Raw genomic sequence first — 25,007 nt, 5'->3', positions numbered from 1 at the left:
ATGTGGAGGCTTTTGGAATGCCTCACGCCCGACCATGGAGTGCTTTGAAGGTCTCTCCCACAGATCAGATGGAACCTTCTGGTTGGCTCTGAGGAAGGCCACCTAGCAGCGAGCTTGGATAAGAAGCCAGGCGATGCTGGCTGACCTTGCAGGGACACTGTGAAGAGAGAGTCATGCAGTTGATTCAAAAACACTTGGCAAGTCTATCTTTTTAAAAGACCATAGAAGTGCTCACTCTAACCCCCGTGTGAAAAATCCCTCCAATTCTGATCCCAAATGTCAAGAAAGTCTTCTGTCTTCGCCTTCTCTCCTTGATCGTGCCGTGTCAAGGGACACAGAGAGCATATGGATTAGGCTCGTTCCATTCAAGAAGCATTTTTGTGCTTGGGAAGCAAAGAGCTTTATCGTAGTAAGAGTCAATATATGTAGCTATGAAGCACTTGGTGTGGGCTTCGGCCATTTGTCACAGCCCTGTCCCCGGAAGGTGACCTTTAAATTACGACAGGTTTTTTTTTTTTTCCTGGCAAATAATGTCATTCTGGATTTTGGAGGGGTTTGAAAATAAAATATGGAGCAAACATCCATCAGGAAAGAGGCACAGCTGTGAGATCGAGTTGGTGGGCGGTGCTGCTGGTGTGGGTGGGCGGCGTGCATTTTGTTTCAATGGGGAGGTTGCTAGAATTTTCACCTCCCCAGGGAACAGCAGATCAAATGGTCTATATAGCTTTTATCTCCTCTTCTAATCTGTGTCTCAATTTGCTTCTTGAGCTGTGACAGCTGATTTAGGACAAGACATTCTCTTTCCTTCCAAAAGTACACAACCTCAGACTTCTCCCGTGTCCCGAAGCTATTTTTGTTTTAGTCGAGTGGAGAAAAAAACCTGGCTGCTTCTTTATTACCAAAAAAGAAAGTCTCTAGCTTCCGAAGCCTCGAAACATCCCCTCCTGGAGAAGCACACGGGGAAGCACACAGTGCCAAGTGCACGTCTGCGTGTCAACACAAGAAGTCATTGCACAGGGACCGAGCTTCGGTTTTCCTAGGAAGACTGTACAGATAAGAGTCCCCAAAGCCAGTTAAAAAATAAGTCATGGCAACGGGGCAGAGCTGTCCGCACGGTCTCGGAGGCCTGCCTTCACAGGTGCAGGAAATACAGCTGCAGATTTGAAGTCAGAGTGGGCGCTGAACACTGCATGGCTCAGGACCAGGGTCCCGACGGAAGTGTGTTCACCCATCGTTTTTCCGAAATGGCCTCTACATTTTCACAGACAGAATTTTGTGTGATGTCATGTTTTTCTGCACCGAGGAGGGTCAGGAAGTATGTGTCCCACGCTGCCACCAGATGGACTGAGGCGTAACTCGTCTGCACCATTGGTGGCATGTGGGGTTGTCTTGTATTTTCTGAGCCAGTGTTTTTCCGTCCAGACAGGTCAGATGAAGTGACAAGTGTACAGACTCTGCCCAGGTTCAAATTCCACTCCCTCCGCTGGGCTCCGTGTTACTGAACCTCTCTGTGTCTCAGGTTTGGTATCTGTCAAATTATGCACGTCATGTGGTTGTTGCTATGGAAGTATTATGCTCTTGCTCCTGAGAACATATGGCTGTTTGCATTCACAGAGAGACAGAGCCTGGTGCCCTGGTGCAAAGACAGGAAAACACGCCTTTGCCAAACCTGGAAGCATCCTCGTTCACACAGCGGTGAACGTGGACGTCCCTTGGTTCACAGTGGATTTGGTTGTGTCCTTTCCTCTTCTGCGCCCCATTTCGAGCTTCTTATCCAAGCTCGCTGCTAGGTGGTCAGGAAGCTGAGTGCACTTGATCTTGATTGGCTCAACCACAGTGGAGCCACGTGGCCTTGGTGAGTGACCGTTCCGTGCCCAGGACAGATGGCCGTGTAGAGGCTGGCAGGGCAAGGGTCTCCCAGCCACGGGGACATTTTCCCTTGGTTGTCATTGGCCACCGTTGGCCTTTGTTAGATTACACCCAGCACCGCATCCTACTAGCCGTATCGGGGAAGGGATGGAGGCGTGGAATGCTGCTGTTCCTGTGGAAAGCAAAGCAAAGAGGTATCTTTCTCTGTGGCCAGTTTCTATAATCTGGGGAAACCATATGTGGGCTTTTTGGACTCACGTTAGCTTCTCTGGCCTTTGAAATAGAAAAGTTCCCCCGAAATCACATGATTCTAGAGGGGACAGGAAGGCTTGGTATTTTCACAAGGATACAGTATAGGTTTCATTTTGTTCTAGAAAACTGGCCATGCCTGTTGATTTTTCCCCTCACCATTTGTATGAGGAAGATTTGCCCTTAAATGAGTTAGTTTGTTGGCGCGTCTCGGTTTCTGCCTTCGCATTTATCTTTTATTGAAAGTTTCCCATCTCCTTGGTTTTTTTTTCTCCCTTGGCATTTGGCTGGTCAGCCATAAATTCTAGGGATGGAGAGAAAAAGCTCATTTCTTTTGTCCTTTTCTGCCTTGTTTGAATATGGGACCTCTGTGTACACAGCGAGAAATAATAAAAGATGGATATCTGTGGCTTTGTCTGCGAGCCTGTTGTCTTTCCTTTAATTACAGCAGCTGTTCTAGAAAGCATCTGGCCTTTCTACCGACCACCTTTATTCTGAGGATAATCTAAGGAACCGACACAAATTTGGGAGGATAAAACAAAAAGTAGGGTAAATGAAGAAGCATTTTTTTCTTTTTTTTAAGTGAGCTAGCCCTTGGTTGACCTCACAGATTAGGATTCTGAGGATAATCTAAGGAACCGACACAAATTTGCAGGGATAAAACAAAAAGTAGGGTAAATGAAGGAGCATTTCTTTTTTTCTTTTTTTTAAATGAGGCAGCCCTTGGTTGACCTCACAGATTACGAGGACCTTGTCAGCTTACAATCCTTTATTTATTTTTTATGCCTACAGCACCTGGTCTTCCTAAGTGGTCTCCCATTCAAGTACTAACCAGACCTGACCCTGCTTAGCTTCCGAGATCGGACAGGATCGGGCACGTTCAGGGTGGCATGGCTGTAGATGAGAAGGATTTCTCCGAGTGCAGTTCAGATGTGAAAAGTGCATGATGACATCTGCATTCAGGATCATTCTGGCACCTTACAAATCTCGGGGGCTTCCAAAGATTGCCGAAGGCAGGTTAAGTCACCTGTCGTGGGGATAAATGGAGGTGGCTGTATTTGACTCATGCGTCCTTTTCTGCAATGTCAGACTTGGGGAGAGTCTTCAGATTGGGCTGGATGCACCCACATTGTCCTGGGGCCACTAAGTGTCCCCAGCTTCTGCACATTTCTCCTTCAGTCTTCACTCTATCCTCCTCCAGCATCTTCTCTTTCTAGAAAAATATACAAGCAGTGATTTGCACCAAACATACAAAATATATCCACCCCAGGATCAGAGGCCCAAGAAACTTGGCCCGATATTAATAACTTAACAACTAACAGGTAGAGGCTGTTTACTTTATGGAAGAAATGATCGCAAATACTACTAATTCTCTCTTTGGATTCTTATAATGGCCATGGGAGATGTATGTTTACTTTTTAAACTTAGTTTAATGTAATCTTTCATGAAGAAGAAACCGAGCAGATGAAGAAGCCATGACATGAGGCGTGAAGTCACTTGTAGCGAGTCCCCGGCCACATGGGAGAGCAGGGCTTCTCCAGGTCCCCGAGCCGCCGAGCCTGCTGTGCCTCGTTACTTCACCTACTGCAAGGTGAATGCAATGGAGGAGGAGGAGGCAGGCCTCGTCTTCAAGCCTCTTTCCCATACTTCGCAGTCAGGTTCCTTTTAGGGAGCAGATCCGGGCAATGTGACCGTTTTTATCTCATTTAGTTATCACAGCTGGATGAAGTAGGTGTATTGTGATCCTTGTTTTTTGAAAGCAGACACCGAGGCTCAGAGAAGTGAAGTGACCTGCCCAGGGTCACACAGCTGCTAAGTGGCAGGGCTGGGAGAGCCGGACAGTTTGATTCCAGGTCACTCTTTTCTGTTTTGGGTCAGGTTTCTTAAGGCGTAATTTATATATAACGAAAGTTACCTTTTTTAGTTGGGTAGTCGATTTGCCATCTTAAAATTGAGATATAGACTCTTCTCTCGCCCCCAAAAGCTCTTCTGTGTCTCTTTAGAGTCAATCCCCCCCCCAACCACAACCCCAGAGCCTACATACTTCATCATCGCACCCTAAATACAAATAAACCCGATCTACGATGCAAGGTATTTACACTGTCCTGAGGAAAGCATGACCACATAGGCTCGAAAATAAATTAAATCACACGTTGCAAAAATTTCCAAACCATTTAATAGCTGAAGTTTTAGAAATGTAAGAAAATAACCAAGGAATGGTGGCAGCTCAAATTCTTGGTCCTTGTGAGTCACACCAAAGTCTCAAACAGCAGAGATGCTTAAAGAGCAGGGAATCGTTAGCGTCCGCAAAGCAGCTCCAGTGCCCGTCTTTAAATGGATTTCTGTCCTTTTCCTTAAACTGACCCTCGACGTCACCACCAGCTCACCCATGTGGGGGTGGGGAGAAGGCTGTGGCGAGGCTCTGGTGGCCACAGAGCGACCAGGAACAAGCCCCGGAGCCGGCAAGGGTCCTTTCGGCCATCGCTTTGCCCTGCACCGTGGGGACTGGTAACAAGCTCGAGCTGACTAGTTGGATTATATGTAGGGTTTTTTTTTGCTTTCCTCCTTGCGCATTTATTTTCCAAACATGTCATAATGACCACATCCTCCTTTTAGAAATAGAAGACAATGTTATTTAAAAAAAAAAATTGGCACTCAGAATTTTAAGGGTAGAAAATACTAATTCAAAAAATATGGCTGTAGGATAAAGCATAAGTTGAATTTCAAGGAGATAAAACATGAATCCCTAAACATGAGGATCCTTTCATAAATAGTCTCCCGAAACTAACTACAGCGATGCTAATTATTGCTATTATCACCAAGGTCAGGATGAAAATGCTAGGGGCAGAATATAGTATTTAAGGCAGAATCTCAGCCTTTGGGTCCTGCAGAGGTGAGAGGCAGCGCGGAGGAAGAATTAGAAAGGAGTATAAACGTTAATGCATTTGTCCTTGAAAATCTCATCATTTTTTAAACCAACTTTTTTTAAAAAAGAGAAAATCCAGCTGGAGGTCTCTTTTGATATGAGTTTCTATACCTTTAGGGATTAAATTAGTGGAGTTTTGAATGCTCAGTTTTTAAAATGTTACTGGGAGAATTATAGACGGTTTAAAAATATCAGAGGCAAGAAATTAAATCAATTCTGTCCTTATCACAAAAGGTTGGTATAAAAGTCTCTGCTGCTCCTCAGAACAGTTCAGGGACTCCGACTTGGTGGCCATCTTTAATAATGTGCCTTTGACGCTCGGAGAAGCCACGCGTTTAATGATTACAGTGGCCCCGAGCCATCATCGATGACCCGCTGGCGGACCCATTGCTTATTCCGTTTCTCTGTGCAGTCACTGTGGTTTTACTCCTCTGTTCATTTAGAGTCTGATATTTCATCTTAGAGACTCGTGATCCTTCGTCAATAACACATTAAACATAAAACCATGGAAACCCACCGTCCTGGGTCTTTACAAACACGGCCATTGAAAGGAAGCACAGAAAAAAAAAAGCTCAGAAGGATGAACCGAGATCTTTGGGGACAGGTCTTCATCTCGACATCTCTCTCATGTAGGATATTAATTTTTCAAAGAATTCGCAATTTCCGAACCGGTCTACGCCAAAGACATGCAGCTTTGTGTTCTTCCTCTTATTTATGAGCCATCGGAGGAACTGCTTGTCGCGACGCTGCCATTAGAAATGTGACTATTAGGATGCAGCAGCACGAAAGGGAGACAGCGCCACGGAGGAAAATTGCTTAAGAAAAGATGCGTCACCAAGGAATAGATGGCATTAAGTAGCGCTCGCTAGCAAGAGCTGCTCAGCCACCATGGGGATGGGATGGATTTTTCTTTCCTGTTTGCCAAACCTCTGCAACTGCTTGGTAGACAGAGCCCAACAGAAGCCAGAGGCTGGCAACTGAGATAAAATGCTAAAAAGAACCTTGGAACAGGTACTCCCCCTTCTCTTGATTCAGAGATGCCGACCACCTGGTGCCCCCGAGGCATGCCTCTCCTGGAGAATGCTGCTGTGATGGACAGCAGGAGAGCACGCCTACTGGGTGCCCAGGCCCTACATGTGGCCGGTAGGAGCCAGAGGTCATGATCTGTCCTTCTCAGTGGAGGGAACGGAGACTCTGCCGATAGAGATTTCCCCAGGGGTCACAGCGGGTGGGGGCGATGCCACTCACACTCCTTTTTCAAGATGGGGAAACACCCCTTGATGCCACCCACACCAGTGTGAGTTGGGGACCCCACGCTCCTGTTTCTGGTTTTAGCTGTCTTGGGTCACGCTCTTACCCCAGTACCGAGATGGTTGATTTAGTCTCTGTCCGTCCCCCAGGGGGCGAGCCGTCGGTCAGAGTGTGCCTTTCTCCTGGGGACTCCTGGGGCCCAGCGGAGTGCCTGGCTCTGGGATGGAGAAGTAAACGGTCCAGCAGTGAGTCACCCGCCCCTCACCCTGGATTGTGTCTGGGCCTCTGACACCGGATCTGCGACCTTCACTGCTCATGGTTTTGTGCATCAGTGAATGGGCCTAATTTTGACAACCTGCCTTTGAAAAGAATTTTTCTTTCTTAGCCCGGGACAGACCAAAGCTTTCTGATGGGAGGGTTTCCTCGTGCTGCAGCAGCAGGCGGCTGAGCCCGGGACGGGGAGCGGCCCGGTCCGCTTCCTCCCCTGATGGCTTGACGATGGGCTGAAAGAAATGCCTCTGCAAGCCAGAGGCTTCTGTGGGGTCCCCTTGTCCTTTGTCCCCTGTGAGCTTCGGCCCATGGGGGTTGTCATCTTTTCTCCAGTATTGTCAATGCATAGAGCTCTTCCCAACATTTGGTGGCAAAATGGGTGAGCACCTTGGGGAGATGAGGCAAGAAAGGGAAATCGTGAGGTCCCTGGGGATGACCTGGACCCTTACTGCTTCAAGAGGCTCTTTGTTCTCCAGCCCTAAGGTGGTGACTTTTCCAAGTGGTGACTTTCTAGTCAAGTTGTATCTCACCGAATTAAACATCAAGCTAAGTTTTTGGTGCGAATATAGATTTATCCACTGAAATGCTATAGGTGTAGATTCAGAAAATATTCCCCAAATATTATTTGTTCCCCAGATTTAACCAGCTGGAATTCATTTCATGTTCCATTCTCTTCAAACCTCCGAAATGAAAAATAAATGCGTTTTAATGGGAACATGCGTTTCGTCATCAAGATGAACTAATGCATACTGGCTGTCTTCCAAGTAGACATAATCTGTCTGATGCTCTGCATTTGCATGAACGAGGAAGCAGGTTTTGGTAATTCAGCTGCATGGATGACATACGACTGGCATGTCCTATTCTGTGGGTGTCAGTGGCAGAGTCTGAAAGACGGGACCCTTCCCTGTGGTTTTCTAGAAAACACGTAGTAAAACAGCTCAGAATGACAGCATCAACTCAGAGCCTATCGAGATGGCCCATGAGAAAGCTGCCAACGAAAAGTCTCAAAGACGCTATTAGATTAATTTTCTAAAGCCTTAAAATCGCTCAGCATCTCAAACTTTTATTTCCTTTACGTGGTTCTTTTTCGTACATGTGACCAGGGCCTGGTGGACCGCACAGGAGCCTGAGCCAAAAGGGAATGACTATCACTGTACCACGAACACTGGCGGACCCCACCTTTACGTAAAATGTCGATGTCTGCCGATCATGACTTATTGCGGTACTTTTTATTTTGTAAAATATTACTGTTTTTTCAGCCTTATTGAGGTGTAATTGACAAGTAAAATTGGAAAGTGCACAACGTGTGCACTGTGGAAGATCCCCACTGTCGAGTCCGAGTCAATCACCACCATCACCTCATGTATTTACTATTTTTTTTTTTTTTTTGGTGAGAACACTTAAATTTCACTCTTAGCAATTTTCAGCGACACAGCCCACGTTATCTACTATCATCATCGTGTCGCACATTAGATCCTCAGACCTTATTCATCTTACGACTGAAGGGCGGTGCCCCTTTCTGTCCTCTCCCTTGTCCCCCAGGCCCCAGGCCCTGACAGCCACCATCTACTCTGCTGTTTGCAGATGCCACAGTGATCCCGTGCGGTATTTGTCCTGACGAATGAGTTTCTTGGCGCCTCCTTGTAGTCTGTGCCTGAGACAAATGCCTCCCTCCCCTTACCTAATGGAGACTGGTCCAAGAACACTAAGATTTTGTAATAGATTTCACGAGGAAGAATAGTGGACTGAGAAATAACTGAGACGGTCATTTGCAAAGGAAACGGGCTTCGTGACAAACATGTAGTCAGGCTCTTTTTGAGCCTGCTGCTGATGGTCCAAGTGACAGCATGCTTTCCAGTCAAGCTGACACCTTTGGGACACAGGTACCACTGATGCGTGTACAGCCCCTGGATGTGGCCTGGAAGTGGCCAGTCATGCCCGAATAGCCACTCTCAGCTCAACGTACAGGGAGAAGTGGATCCAAAGCCGGTTATTCACTGGACATGGCCTGTTCCGTTAGTGGGATATCTTATAGAAAAGGCTTGTCCATGATTTTGCAACTTGGTCGAAGAGAGTCGGCCGGCCACATTTATGTGCCGAGTCAGACACCTCTCACGTGTCACTCCAGACCTATCAGTGAGGTCCCTTGTGGGCGGCCAGCTCGGCGTGAGCTCCCCAGACTTGAGACAGGTGTAAAGTGACAGGATGTCACCTCCTGCCCACGCCGCATGTCTCCACCTCCCCACCTCCCGTCCTGGCACTGCCTCCTTGTCCCTGGGCACATGCCAGGTGCCAGACATGCCCAGTCTCGAAGCAGCGGGAACGAACTCTCTGTGGCGCACGTTGTGGGCCAGCGAGTGGCAGGAGCTGGTGGGTAATCATTCGCCTTCTCCCGCTGGGGTCTGTCCTCAGGCGCAGCCTCATCTGGACGCACCTGCAACGCCGGCTGGATGACGAATCCTCGCATCGGCTCTCTCTCCTCCCTCCTTCCGTCCTTCCTCCCTCCTTCCCACACCCCGCCTCTCATTTGCGGTACAAACAGCATTTGTCTCAGCTTCTGCTTTATAGGAAACCAAACTAAGACATATTCTGTGTTTTTTTGCCAGTAGCCCTTGCTGCATCGGGACTGTCAGGAAAAACTCCTTCAGAAATTATACCTTTTAATACCACTTCTGCCTTTTTATAGATACTTGGCACGTACTAGATTATCAGAAGGAACTATCGTATACTCACTCTTTATTTAGGCTTCTTTTAATTAGGGGTTTATTAAATTCTGAAATGCTATCTTGTTATTAGTTAATGTCGCCGAGGAAGGACGTGCGGCGTGAGCTGCTTGGCGAGCGTCTAAGGGTTGAGAACCCACAGAAGTCCCTTGCTGGCAGTGGTTCTGCCTCATTCCCTCAGATTTCGTCACTGCCACTCGACACATCCCACGGCACACGTGCAGGCCCCCAGCCTGTGCTGGAAACGAAGGTTATTTTAATGCTGTAATTTTAACTTCTTGCATTGTGTCCTCAGACGAGGATTTAGCAGGTCCTCATGGTAAAGGGGGGACACCAGAAAGAGACTTCTTGCATTGTGTCCTCAGACGAGGATTTAGCATGTCCTCATGGTAAAGTGGTTTTGAAGAAAATGAGCTGAGGAGTCTTCTTATTTGTGATTATAAAGGTAAATCGAATGGAAAATCTCCCTCACACAGGACCCTCTGTCCCTTAAAGAGGTCCTGGGGATGACGACAAAGACGCTGTCTTTTCCCAATTAGTGTTGACATGCAATATTATTTTATATTAGTTTCAGGTGTGCGGCATAGTAGTCAGATATTTATATAATTTACAAAGGGATCCCCTGATTAGTCTGGCACCCACCTGGCACCACACGTAGTTATGATATTATCGACTATATTCCCTGCGCTATACTTCACCTTCCTGTGACTGTTTTGTAACTACCAATTGGGCTTCTTAATCCCTTCACCTTTTTCACCCAGCCCCCCAAATCCCCTCCTGTCTGGCTTAATCCCTTCACCTTTTTTACCCAGCCCCCCAAATCCCCTCCCGTCTGCCAACCGTCCGTTTGCTCTTGTATCTGTGCGTCTGTTTTCATTTTGTTTGTTTATTTTTTCTTTAGATTCTACAAATAAGCGAGATCACATGGTATTTGTCTTCCTTTGTCCGACTTATTTCACTTAGCACGATACCGTCTAGGTCCATCTGTGTTGTTGCAAATGGTAAGATTTCATTTTTTATGGTCGAGTAATATTCCATCGTATATATGAACCACGACTTCTTTATCCAGTTGTCTCCTGATGGGCGCTTAGGTTGCTTTCAAGTCTTGGCTATTGTAAATAGCGCTACGGTGAACATAGGGATGCATAGAGCTCTTTTTGAATTAGTGTGGACAGGGTCGTTGTCTTGATGTGTTTGAAGACGGAATGCTAGTGTGCCCGAGGGGAATGGGCACAGAGCTGGCTTGAGCAGCGGGGACTCTGATTTCAGACAGCCAAAGAATGAGAGGATGGTTAGTCTTCTAGACGTGTAAGAGAATATGGGAGAAGATGCTGGGTCTGTGGTGAGCAGGTGTGGCCGAGGGTCCCAGACAGGAGTGTTTTCTGAACATGAAGTCATTAGGGTGGGGGTGGGGCTGGAGTTGACCAGGAGAGGACCTGAATGAGAACATCTGTGCCAAGTGCCATGACAAAGAAACATGGCGAGATTTTCCTGGAAACAGAATTATGAGGCGAGCTCCTGGTTCTGGTTTTCCCAGTGTTGAAATCGATGCTGACTTTTTCTTTCTTTCTTTCTCTCGTTCTCTCTCTCTCTTTCTTTCTTTCTCTCATTCTCTCTCTCTTTCTTTCTTTCTTTCTTTCTTTCTTTCTATAATGTAGGGTAGGGAAGAAAGATAAACTTTGTAGTTACTCTTTTTTCTCTCTCCCCCTCCCTCCCTCCCTCCCTCCCTTCCTTCCTTCCTTCTTTTCTTTCTTTTTAACCTCTACTTGTTTCCCAACCAAAGAAAAAGTAAACAAAAGCCATGTATATGAACTACTGCTACTGCGAGTAGCCATGACAATTGACTCTCTAGACCAGTCTGAAAACAGTGAAGCAAATTTCTGCTGATAAGAAGGTATCGAATGCCACATGCAGAATGCTCCCAGTACAGTTCATGTTTGGTTTTCTACATAAATTGGACAATATTGGACAGTTCTGCACATCTGCTTTAACCTGGTAATTGTTACTGTGCATATTTGGTCAGAGAGAATGCTTCCTGCCTTCTGCATGCCCTGATCGGTTAAGTTGGATTGATATGTAAATAGAATGATGCAGCGTTGGTAGTCATAATATCAATGAATCATTTCTCAAGCTTCCAGCAAAGAACGTCAACATCCAGCACCTCATGTCAGGGTTTCCCCTCAAGACAGATCATCATGCTCTCTTCCTGTAATGCTTCATCTTATTTACTGGTCTACTTAGTATAGATGATGCTCTTAGTATAGATGTGGCTACTTCTGTTCAGCAGACAACACAGGTTCTCGGGATGTTGAGCTCATGTAGGGCACTAATGGATGGAGGAGGCTGGATCTTCTTGGGGGTGAGAGTGGGCGGGGAGAAAAGGCCACCTCCTCCTTCAAGATGCTAACTTTTATCACCTCATGGAGAAGTGGTGAGGAGGGTAACATATTTTCCTACTAGACTTTGGAGAATGACATCCATCCATCCACCCAGCCATCCATTTTAGCATAGCCTAGCGATGAGTTCTTGTGTTACTTAAACTTTAAAAAAGACTAATAGCATTTCTACAATTGATCTGTGGACTGTTGGTTTGACTCTGCTTTTTTCTAAGTCAGGTGTTCTCATGACTCTCAGCCTGTGGATGCTAATGAAGTCACACGGAACTTCGCATGGGAATCCTCCTGCCTCATTACTGCCCACCTGCCGAGGAGGCCCTCAGGGGGATGCTGGGAGATGCTCAGGCTCAGTAGTTCAAAGGGGGGACTTGGGAGCCTGTGTTTCTGGGTTAGGGTTGTGTCTCTGCCACTTTCCAGCTACACGACTTTGATCAAGTTCCTCTCTGTGCCTTAGGGTACAATCTGTAAAGTGAGGCTGATGAGCATAATGATGGCATCTAGCTCAGCATCAGAATTCTATGAGCACTTGGGTCATATCTGGCCTCGGCATGTGTGAGCTGTGATCACCCCTGAAACCAGCCTGACTTAAACCCTCTTCATTGACTAATTCAGGGAAATTTCAACCACCTCGCCTGGTGTTAAAACAACCATATGTGTTGACCACTGTAGACCCGGGAACAGGAAAGCTCTTGGATGATTCCCCCACTGCCCTCGGCCTTGCCTTAAAGAGGTCATGACGTCTCAAAGTATTCTGGGAGGAGATGCTTTCAGTGACTAGTTCTTTTTTTGCCAGGATCATTTTCTGATCCGAGACACCATCTCCTTATGACATCTATCAGCTCCATTTTGTCTCCATCAAATGAGACCTAACACAAAAACCCTGTCTTAGAAATCCTGAAAATATGACTCCTTTTTCTCCCCTATGCACATTTCATTTTATTTCTTTTCCCTCGGGTTTCTAAAACGTGATCTTTTATGAACTGAAGTATTCACGACATTGAAAGGTGTCAATGTTTGAGGTATTTCAAGCCAGCGGACTTGAGCGTGCACCTGTTTTGCACTTGTATTCCATTTAATTAGACGTTATTCAACTCTAGAACACTATCCTTTTATTTCATGGATTTTTTTTTTAAATAAGCCGTCTGTGCATTCTACAGGGAAGGGCGAGGGTTTAAACCCCAGAGCATTTCAGCTGCTAAATGTGCCACTAGCTTGATTGTCCACAGTGGTGATCTGAGCTCCACCCAGTGCAGCAGACATACCAGCTTCGTGTTTGAAAAGAGACATCAGAATAAGCACGGGCAAGAGCAAGAAGCGTTTTTACTTGTGAATCTATTATCTTTAGAAAATGTGTAATTTGGTTTAAATCGAGGCAGTGTATATTAGAGTTTAAGCGCTTTGGGTAATGATGCCATACGATGAGGATCTGAATGGAGTTGGGTGAAGATCAACTGATGTTTGGCTAAGACTTGCCACCTTCTCCCTCCATGGGAACATAGGGAAGATCTAGCGTTCTGAAAATTAAGACGTTACAAGTTAAATATGAAGAAGGGACCCATATTGATGTAAACTTTCCAATTTATCGTCTTTCTTTCCACTTCCTGCCAGAGAGAGGTGGGTTTTCTCTCTCAGAATGGGACAGAGCAACTGCTCCCAGCCCTCCACCTGAGTGGGCATTGGCACTTCACATTGATTGGGATTCGGTGCGTGTACGTGCGTGTGTGTGGGTTGATTGATAACAAATGGGACACTTGACTTTGCCTCTCTCAGGTTAGTGTCTGTACAAGGCAATGAGCATACACGTGGGTGGTTACCATTGTCAGCAGAAGTCTTTATTATTCATCTTATTTGTTTACACTAATCAGAACTCAAAAGCAAGATCTTCCCAATCAAGGGTTGACTAAGGACCTGGGAATTTCTCATGATGACATTGAATGCTAATGGGAACTGGTTATTGTTTTTTTGATATTGTTTTTAGATTGGAAGTCCTGGACCCAAATTAAAATTTAAGGGTAGCTTTGTCCCTTAGTGGAAGTCACCTAGAGTGGCGTGCTCCTCATTCAGTGTTCCACCTTTCTTTCCAGGGTCCCATTCTGATAGTTGGGGAAGAATGACAATTTCTGCAAGACACTAACCTTTGGGCAAGAAGCCAGGTCTCCAGTCTTGACTGTGCCACCAATTAGCTACGTGACTTTGAGTGAATCAGGCTCCCTACCTGGCTTCATTTTCTTTGTCTGAAAGTTAGAGACTTTGCAGTCATTTTAATCCTTTTCAACTTAAAGCACATTTTCTGATAAATCACCAGAAAACTGGATTGACAAAGTACTTCTCTCCACTGGCTAGAACAATTCTGAACATCATGTCATTTAAAGGCAGTAGCTGGACTGGCTTTGAGGAAACAAGTTACATCTTTACACATGTAACGCATTTCACATAGCTCCCCAGACCTCACACACAAGAAATCTCACTTAAAGATTCAAATCTAACCGTAAGATATTCATACTTCTGGTCAACCTGGTAAAATGAAAATGTGCATGATAAGCATAAGCGATGACAGGAAAAAACAAAACAAAACAAAACAACAAATTCAACAATAAGAGAAATCTTGAATATCAACATAAAATTTTCTTAGTTGATTAAAAATTATTTAAAAATAAGACATTGGACTTTATGGTTGGGATGAGAACGTAGCAGTGTTTGGCTTCCGTTGCCAGTTCTGATCTTCTCACTTTCGGCCCAAACCCTTTGCTGTTGTATCGTATTTTTGACAAGGTTATGCTTCATCAAAAATGGCATCCCATCTGGTAGCCCTTGATGTGGACAAGGGTGGCAGTCTTGCAACTTCAGTAGATCTTTTCTTGGGTTGGTCTTTTCCTGGTCTCATGAGCTCCTCGTTTTAACCATCTGAGTTAAAGTAACATAGAACTTGATATGATGCAAGAGATATTTGAAACAATAAAAGAGACGAAAATCATTCTGAATATATCTGATACCAATTTCTCTCTCTCTCTCTCTTTTTTTTTTTTTTTTAATGCCTTTAGCGACAAGGTGCTGGGGCCACCAATGGGAAAGACAAGACATCCGGCGAAAATGGTAAGATGAAATGAATAGTCCAACTATTTGCTTTTTTCCCACCTGCAGCCTTGGGCACGTGGCAGGTGTGGATCATGCAATCGCCTTACTATATATGTCTGCGCTTCGGTTTAGAGTGGATTTTGGCAATTGTCAGTGAGCCCCGCGGTCTGGTTTTATAAAGAAAACCGAGCTAGCTAAGTGTAGTGATAAGAACAGCTTCCTCCCCGAAGGAGGACTCCCATTTTGGGCAACATGATAATTACAATGCAAATATAGTTCTCTGCTTTCTTCATTAGGGTTGGTGAGAATCAGCCGAGTTGTTGTGAGGATAAAAATAAGATCAAATGAGATAAGTGCTTTGAAAACTGTGAAGCACTCAACTCCTTGAAGGAGGTTTTAAAATCTGCTTCAGCCCTCCCTGTGCACGGAGCACAGTGCTGGTCCCAGGGGAGGTGCAGGACCAGTGAGTGTCTCTGCTGTCATTCACCAGCAAGTAAAAATATATAGTAGAGACCAGAGCAGTTGCAACCCGCGACTCCAGTCTCCACGTTGGCCTTAAATTGTAGGAATGATCATATTTTCTGGATGAGGAAACTGAGCTTGGAGCGGAGGAGCTAGGACGTGAGCCCGGATAGGAAGAAGATGGACTTGAAGGAGACAGAGCGGGGTGTGAGCCCAGCTCCCCAGTTTTAGGGGTCGTGATAGGGGATGGTTTGCAATAGTGAAAAATCCCGGGTAAGCACCGAGGACTGTAGACGCGGTGCTGGTGAGGTTAGATTCTGGGTGCTCTTACTTTTTATTAATTATAAAAAACTCACCTTTTGTGGAAAACTAGTCTCATTTCCAGCCGCGTGGGATTTCTGTGGGAGCCCGCTCATCTAGTTGTGGGAGATGCCAATCTCACACACCGGCCGTAATAACTCCTACGGAGTCTCAAGGCTCCGTCCACTTTGGATGGTCTGTCCTGAGTCTGAGCCAGGACCTGAGCAAGACTCGAATACTAGAATGTTCCTTTGTACAGCACTCATCTGCGCCCTGCTGACTCACCCATCTGTTTCGGGCCTTCCTATTAGATAGGGTCAGTACGGTGACCTCTGGGGTGAAAGGTCATTACATTGGCTTTGGTGCCCAAGAATGTTCTGATCAGCGGTGGCGGGGAGGGCGGAGAGGGAAATGAGTTCTTGGCAAGCCCTTCACGATGCCCGGGGTTCTCCCCGTCTCCTCCGTGTGAGCTGGGGAAGGAGGAACTGCCCTACAGATGTGTCCCGATGTCCCTGGTTCTTAGATTCACATCCATCTCTCCAACGGTGTGCGCTTCACTGAACTTCATGACCTCAGAACCGTGGGGTCTTGTGGAGTCTTGTGGAGTCTTGTGGGGTCTTATAGCCAGAAGACTCCCCAGAGACGCTGTCCTGTAGCACGTCTACAAGCTTTTTCCCTCACCACTTCTTTCCATTCCTCAAAGTTCGTGACATTTCCCAGAAACTTTTGTTTATGTCGGTTATATCTATCGATGGTTCCCATATTAGAAATTAAAAGAGACATTCGTGAAAGCTTTTCTTATGCACTTATTCGAAATAAGTTTATCACCCTATGACATGTTAAAATAAATAACATTTAAACATGAAAAGCAATTACATTTTCCAAAACAGGAGAAAAAAAAACATTCAGTGAAAGAGTAGCAATGTTTGACATTTTTGCCAATCTCTTTCATTTCTGGAGCAATAGAAGACAACCGCCTCCGCTTTTAGTCTTTTATAATGTCACGGGTCGTGTGGCCTCTGGAAAATTCCACTGTGAACTAGTGAGAGAATGAGATTTAAAAAAAAAGCAAACAAACAAACAAAAGTCTTAGTCCTCTGAAAATTAATTTTGATTGTGGGTTCCTCGCCCACACTTTGAGAATGCTGCTGTAGCGTAAGTAACTCCCGCGAAGATCACACACGGTGGTGGCCGGGACAGTTTGGGTCCCTTGTGTTTGACGCCTCTGCTACCTGGCTTTACCTGACATTCCACTGGTCTTTGCAGAGTGTCTACATGCTCAGAGCTTTACACCCAAGGGAACTGTCAGAGTTTACAGAAGACACCACCATTTTCTGCCATTTCAAGGCATGGAATTTCTTTCAGCTAAAATCGATCCGTTCTAATGACGACTGAGTGTGTCTTTCTGGAGGGATAAAAATTAATTGAAAGGAAAAGTTCAAGATGCTATGGATAATGCTTTTTTTAAAAAATATAATTCTAGATATTAGAAGATATTCACTTTTGAGTAGAAAAAGGGATATTTAGAATTAGAGATTATTTGATAGTTGTAGAATAATGATAGTTATAGAATAATAATAAATTCAAATTATTATCAACATGTACTTTAATTTCAGACAAAACTGCTCATGTACAGTATATGTACATGATATTTTATTATAATATTAAGTTTGTGCTTTTGCCTCTAAAAATAAACAAGGGCAAAAGTCAGTAACAACCAACAAAGACTGGGCTAAAGACTTCTACGAGTGGTCTAAAAGACATTTTCCTAGAAAACTAAGTTGCTTAATTTTTTAAACTTAAATTTATAAGATGAGAAGATCATCTCAGAATTTTTTTAAAGCTAATAATACATTCCATTGAAATTCAAATTATTTTACTTTGTCATCACAGGTATCTAGAGAGAGCTTTTATCTTAATGTATATTTCTTACTAATACAGATGAAGCTGCCTACATGTGTTGAAGGAGCAGGGACCCATGAGAATAGAAATATGAAGCAGAGAACATCAAAATGTTATGAGTTTGGATAGTAGTCAATTAGGCCCAAATTTTATTAGTCATCTACAAGTCAAAGTGTTCTTATTTCAAATATTGTAAATTTAAGTTAAGTCTCCATCTGGCACTTAGAGCACGAAGACTATGGGAGTGAATTATGAGTGCCTTGAAACTGTAATTTGGATCAGGAAAGACACAAATCAGGTCCATTAAAACTCCAGTGTGATCTAAATTCTAAGGCTCCAGTGGAATTTGGTTGTATTAAGTATTATCTCAAGAGGGCCATTTGCTGGGAATCTAGATTCTTATAATTCCAAGATTTGTTTTTGTAGTTCCTGCCATGGTATTTATTGACGTGAAATATGACATTTATCCACTCCATATCCAGAATGCCCCTCACTTTCCGAGACAGCAAGCTCTGAACACACAACCCAGCAAATCTGATATTCCTCATTTCATCTGCAGTGTGGAGATAAGTTTTTCAGAAATATTAGGGTTATTCGTATTTTTTTTAATTAAAAATAAAGTCATTAAGATCTTAGTGGTTCAGAGATTTTCATTCCCATGTGAACAAAGTACCTTCATTATTTAATTAGTTCAAGCCAAGAACTTCATTCGTTTTTTGATATAATGCCCTACTTGGGTGAAACAGTAGTTTATCGCTTCAGTTACGACTCATCTACATTCAGTTCAAACATGTTTATAGACATAGACACAACCATCTGAATCTAGATGATTTGCCATCAATTACCAATTTGGAGATAATCAAAAGATTCTTTTGCAAGGCAATAATTTTGCTGGATGTTTTAATCTGTATCTTGATGTTCATCATCCAGAGAGACTCCGAGAGTTAAAATTTTTTATCGACATACAGAAGTCAGAAAATACTGAAGGGAGAGTAGCTACTGGGAGACTTCCAATCCTAAGGAAAGATTTATGAATAATGAGCCTCCGACTGAGCTTACTTTCAGAGCTTGGAGGCTTAGCCAAGCTAAATTGGATTTCTAAAATGGGAAAGGATTCCTCCTGACTTAGTGCGCTGGGATACATTTGTTTCCAAAAGGCTCTGTCTTTGGAGATGAAAGGCATAGATGCACCTGATTTTGGTAAAAGAATCCCCTCCAGAGCAGGCTAGAGGTGAATACCCAGAAGGCAGGTGTTATCCTGAGCCTCCTCGGGGGCTCACTGTTTCTCTGAGGTGTGAGTAGCTGAGCAGACACACTCAGGCACCATGCTTGAGTAGGGGTGCCCGTGTTTTTGGGAACAGATTGTGGCTTGAGTAATGGCTACCTGGTGTGAGGAGATGCTAGGCGCTCACAGATTGAGTTTGCTTCGATATGATTATATGATTGCTCACAACGAATAATATCAAACGTTGTCATACTGAGTATTTGCCTCTTCTTGTTTTGAAAAAGACCAAAAACCATAGAAGTTTAAGTTTATCTCACTTTCGAATTTGGGGAACACACACAGAGACACACATACGAACATTGTGGTTTTGTGTTTCTCTGTCTAGTAGGTGGAGAGATTGACTGAGAACAACCTTCATTCACAGACAGATAGGTAGAGTACTAATGTGAGCATGATTTTTCAAATAAGAATTAAAAATCCATATTAATTCCCAAAGCACTTTGCCCCCTTCACCCTTTTCGGCTCCAGAGTCACCCAATATTTATTGAAACTTTTCTTTTTGATGTTCTTGGTGCATAATGATCTTTCCATACCTATGAAGTCTTGGGCAGATTTATTTTATTTTATATTATTTTTTTAAATTATGGTTGACAGTCAATATTATTTTATATTAGTTTCAGGTGTACAGCATAGTGATTAGACGTTTATATAATTGATGAAGTGATGGCCCCATTCGTCTAGTAGCCACCTGGCACCACACATAGTTACGACAGTATTATTGACTATACTCCCTAAGTTGTACCTCATATCCCCATGACTATTTTGTAACCACCAATTGGTACTTCTTCATCCCCTCATTTTTTAACTCAGCCCCTCTACTCCCCTTCCATCTGGCAACCATCAGTTTGTTCTTTGCGTCTTGAGTTTTTTTCTGTTTTATGTTGTTGTTGTTGTTGTTTCTTTTATCTTAGATTCCACATATAAGTGAATCATATGGTGTTTGTCTTTCTCTGTCTGACTTATTTCACTGAGCACAAGACCCTCTAGGTCCATCCATGTTGTCGCAAATGGTAAGATTTCATTCTCGGGTTTGCCTAGGAGACATTTGATCTGTCGCTGCTCCTTGGTTTGGGGAAGTGTGTGGGGTGAGGTCTCATGTGGGCGGGTCCAACAGCAGCGTGGAGCAAGATGGAATCAGATGGATCCAGGAAACAAGGCTATTGACGCTATCACACCTGGGAGAGAGGGCGGCACCGGTGGGAGGCTCCGCCTGGCTCGTCTCGCTCCTGTGCCTGGGAGGCCGGGATGGGGTGGGAGGCAAGAGAGAGAAGTGCGATTTCCATGTCTGTGCCACCTCCGGTGCCGTGACTTGGTTCTGCTTCCCATAGGGAAAGCGGTGGGTCGAGTTGGAGGACCGTACAGAGGGGCCCGCGGCCGGCGCTCTGGGGTCGTGACTTTCCTGCGGGCCGTGCGCGCAGGTCTCCAGGGCCCGGGCTTCGTGACGCTCTCCTCCATGGGGCACCTAACGTGCCGGTTCTGCCGAAATCTCAGTAGGAGTTTAGGGGGGAACCTACCGTCCTGGGCTAAGCATCTTCGAGAAGGGTAAAAGGGATACCTTAGAACATTGAGCGTGTTCAGAAATGTTGCAGTGTGTATCAGAACAGTGCTGTTTAAAATGTTCACGGACTGCGCCTGGCTGTGGGCAAAGCGCCCCCCTAAAGTGACTCTAAAGTGGGCCACCACCCCCAGGCCAGAAAGCTCTAAATCCTGAGTGTAGTAAATCCATGAGCTGCACGAAGCGCGGGGTTCCCCATGCTGACACAGCGAGGGTTGCCATGAATGCCGCAGATGCGGGGACGTTTCGAGGGAAAAATCCAATGACTCCGATCTCCATTGCGGTCTCTTGGCCTTTTCTCTCCTTTTTCCGTATCTGAAGCAACCAGAAAGTAACTCAAAACAACAGTGGATAAAATACTAGCATGACTTTCAAAATATGACTGGCGGGGCATATCCTTTGTGCTGTTGGCTGCGAACATTCTAAAGAATCTGTATTCCAGAAGGAAGATGCGGATGCACCAGGATGCTGCTGATATTGATCCAGATGAGGGAAAAATGAAACCGCAATGTATCAGGCCCGACCTTGAAACCACCAGGGTCTCCGCACAAACTTGTTCCCGGGGAACATGGTCTGACAGGCTGACTTGCTCCTGCGTGGAGCTTATTTCAGGAATTAGTGCTGACAAGGAATTTATTACCGTCCATCTCAGTTATGAGTGATTTTTTTTTTATGTTTAGGTTGAGTATTATAATAACTTCAATGCGTGAGTAACACCTTGGCTGACAAGGAATTTATTACCGTCCATCTCAGTTATAAGTGATTTTTTTTTTTACGTTTAGGTTGAGTATTATAATAACTTCAACGCGTGAGTAACACCTTAGATAAATAACGGCCCTTCTAAGCCACTAAACGTGCTTGAAACATTGTCATTCAGAGTGGAGAGCTGCACCTGCTGCTCCTTGTAGCTCTACGTCTGTCTCTGGTGTATGCTTTAAAGTGTTCTTATGCACAGACTTCTGTTTGATTCCATAGCAGACTGAGAGGGTGGGTAGGGCGGCCGTGCCAGGCAAAGTTCCCCATGAAGTCAGGTGATTCTCCCAAGGTCATGTCAGCGAGAGGGGCAAAGCTGTGGTTGTCTGGCCTCCAGTCCAAATGCACCGGGTCATCTCCGCTCACGCTCTCTCTGGAGCTCCCTCTTGACCAAGGGTCTTGGTGGTAAATGGGGGACTGAGCCCGTGGGACAGAAGGAGATTCACAAGCTCACATCTTGGCCAAGCTGAAAACGATAGTTTCAACAGCACCATTATCTCATCCATTTAGTGAACTATCCTCCGACGAGTACACGTGATGCCAAACTAATTACACGGACAGCCATGTTAATTTTTAAAACTTTGAGGCAATATGTTAATTTATTGGCTTATCCATACTTTCCCTTCTCGTTCCTCTTTCCTTCCTTCCTTCTTTCTTTTTGAGATTAAACGTTGGATAACTTTAGACTAGCTGAAGATAGAATTTTGTTCCATATCATATGGAGAAGGCACATATGCTTTAGTGAAAAACTGAAGTTATAAATTATGCTAAAAAATTGTCATTTGAGATCTTTTTAAGATTGTGAAGTAGATTGTACCAGGAAAATAACAATCTTCTCTGCTTTGAAATCCTGCCTCAGTCAGGAGATGGGAATGCTTCGTATTCTGCTTATCGATTATTCGTACGGAAATAATATTTTTCAAGTGCTTAGAAACATCCTTCTCTTTTAAGTAGATGAAGCACTTATAAGTTTATTTATAGAATTAATTTGCACTGCGAGCAGATTTCCAGAAGAGAGAATCAACTTGAATTTCAGCCTGGGCTGCATGATAAGATGGTTTAAATTTGTAGACTTCTTATTAGTGGGGTTCATCTGTGATTACTAGCGGGGTTCACCCATGGTTACGAAGGCCTGCAGAAACGCCAGTGTGCCTTCTTGGGGGAGAAGGTTGCTGGTTGGTAAAGAGGGCCGAGTCACCTTCAGACACTGGACTTCTCGCGTAGGCTCCACCTGCTGTCCTATCTGCATTGCGCGGGGAACAGGAACCCCTGTGCCCGTCTCCGGGACCCCCTTAGAGCCCCCGCAGAACTGGCTTCAGACCCCACGGCAGAGGTTTCCTTGTGTCTCTCGACGATGCTCTCCACCACTGGCTCTAGAACAGGTCTGTTGCGAGCTCATGTGAATTCCAGTCCATACCGTTGACTGGCTTCTTCCGGCGTCCTTAGTCGGAAATGCGTTGGAGTTTCCAATCGATGCTAATTAATCGTGAAGATTTGGCTCAATTTGGGCCATTCTATCCAGAAGTGGTGCTATTTCGAACCGACTGGCTCTAAATCCTCTTAAGTTTCTATTTTATTAAACTTTAATTGGCGTGCAATATTATATTAGTTTCAAGTATACAATACAGAGATTCGACATTTCTATACTTTACAATGCGATCACCCTAATAAGCCTAGTACCCATCTCGCAAGGTTATTATGGCATTATTGACATATCCCTTATGCTGTGTACTGTTTCTGAATGTCACAGTGGGTTTTCTGGCCAGGTGCTGAGACCTAGTCTAGCAGACTGGTGGCACCACTGTGGCTTGTCCGCAGTGGCAGGTGCCTCCCGCACTCACTGTTTTTGGGGGAGTCAGGAGAGCAGATAAGTGCGTTGGGTCACCACACATCAGAGTTTGTCTCAAGACTGGAGCAGTTTCAGCAGCCATGTGCTCCAGAAGACAAGCTCCTAACAAACTCCTTCCTACGAGCTCTCATTTCCTACTCGCTACGTGGGACGGGTCAGCATTATTAGTTATAGGGTCCGTGGAGAAATGAAAACATAGGCTTTTACTGAAAAATATTAGGCAGAGCATTGACCACGGTGGGGCCTTCTGAGTGGGAAGGTCCCTGCATACTCTGTGTGCCGTGAGGCTGGCCTATGACCGGTGCCACACACAGACTTTTTTAAAAACAAATATGCATCATTTATTTCAGAATACGTTTTTCTCCAGCACTTTCTAAACTGCTATCCTGGTGTAAGCATAGCAGACAGATAATTGGAAACTTTTGGGTGTGAAAATTAATTTGAATCTAATTTTCCAAATAAGGGGCATGAAACTCCCCAGCTCTTTCTGGGTTTTTTTTTTTTTTACTTTTTTAAGGGACTTGGAGAATGTTCCTGGATTCCTTGGCATATTGGTGGTAATGTAGTATGATTTCTGGTTTTGGATCCTACTTTGTAGAGGGTTAAAGATGACCCCAGAGCCTTTGGCCTGTGGGGGTTCTGAGTACCCCCTCCCATGTCAGGGCAGGTTGCAACCCCTTAAGCAACAGCACACTGCAGAGGGGAGGCATGTGACTTTCTAGGCTTGGACCCTAAGACATTGGCAGCTTCCCCCTTTTCTCTCTGGGGGCGCTTGCAGTGGGAGAAGCCAGTTGCCACTTAAGAAGTTGGACAACCTCGAAACCATCATGCTCTGAGGAAGCCTGAGTTAGCTGTGTGGAACAGCCACGGGAGAGATGCCCACCCCCCAGTGACTGTGCAGGCTACCCGGCTCAGCGGGCAGACAGGTGGGCGAAGGTCCTTTAGGGGGAGACTGCAGCCCCAAGGCTATCTGGCTACAACTGCACGGAAGGACCAGCGAGATGTGCAGAGCCGGGGAGAGAATACTCAGTTCTTGTGTGAAAGCTGCTCGATGTTGGGGTAATTTGTTGCACAGCCATAATGAACTGGAACATACCCAAACCTCTCACCATCGCGAACACATTGCTTGGTACCTCCTCTCATGCTACGCTCCTTCAGAACACACTCGATTGTTTTCTATTCTTTGCTGGTTAGAACAGAATCTTCTCTGGGTGCAGACCTTCAGGTTCTTAATAACCACAAAAAGGAAGTTGCAAAACAGTATGGACTCCAGCTTTGTTTTGCCCATTCATACATTCATTCATTCAAGAAATATTTGCTGACATCTAATAGGTGCTAGTGATTGTAAACAAAGCTGGTGACGGAATATTTTAAATGATGCTGGGGGAGTGAGGTTGGAAGTGCTTAGTGGGATCGGAAGTGCTTAGTGGCGAATGTGTCAGTCATGGTCCAGGGAGGAAATAGAGGGCACATGCCCCCTGAGCGATTCGAAGAGAGTTAACCGCAAAGGGGGCATTTCTAAAGGTGTGTGCGGGGTTAGGGACCCTTGGAGAAGAGTGTAGCACCTCAGACTGGCAATGGCAGGTCCAGAGGGAGGCGCCAGAACCCAGAGAGGGTGCTGGGTCAGGGGACAGCCTGGCAGGGGCTGCATTCTTCCCTTGAAGGACATATTTGAACTTCTGGGCAATTTTGCAGACTTTTAGGGTTACCGGATTTAGCAAATAAAAACACAGGATACCTAGTTCAATTTCAATGTCAGATAAGCAAAAAAAATTTTGTTTTTGTAGTATAACTCTGTCCCATGGAATATTTGGAGTGTACTACTAAACATTATTTTTGTCGTTTCTCTGAAGTTCGAATTTAACCGAACAGTCTCAATTTTATCTGGCAACCTTAAAAGAGAAGGAGGCAAGAAAATAAATACCCAGATCTCTGCTTCTCTCTCTCCTGACTACCTCGAGTACCACCCTTTGGATGGGCCAACCAAAGCCACACACGGCGGCTAGGAAGAGCCGGAAGAGGGTGGACAGTGGGTCGGGAGAGGAAATGCTGGAAAATTGCCTTGCGTCTCATCGGTGCTCCTCTCTCCCCCGGCCTTCTCTCCCGGGTCCCCCCGGGACCCTCTCCGTCTCCCCTAATCAA

The 25,007-nt window shown here is 45.1% G+C and overlaps 1 protein-coding gene and 1 pseudogene across 1 annotated transcript in view; one reads left to right on the top strand and one right to left on the bottom strand.

Annotated features, from left to right (window-relative positions):
- Window positions 1-25,007, top strand: part of PCP4 (Purkinje cell protein 4) — a 53,477-nt gene that overhangs the window by 11,533 nt on the left and 16,937 nt on the right. Inside the window, exon 2 of the mRNA XM_006916731.3 lies at window positions 14,726-14,777. Within this exon, the coding sequence (XP_006916793.1) occupies window positions 14,726-14,777 (52 nt within the window). The remainder of the gene's footprint in view (window positions 1-14,725; window positions 14,778-25,007) is intronic.
- Window positions 2,902-3,020, bottom strand: LOC112483796 (annotated as a pseudogene).

Source organism: Pteropus alecto, unplaced genomic scaffold (assembly GCF_000325575.1).
Source record: "Pteropus alecto unplaced genomic scaffold, ASM32557v1 scaffold97, whole genome shotgun sequence".
Lineage (NCBI taxonomy): Eukaryota > Metazoa > Chordata > Mammalia > Chiroptera > Pteropodidae > Pteropus > Pteropus alecto.
This window is presented reverse-complemented; position numbering and strand designations above follow the sequence as displayed.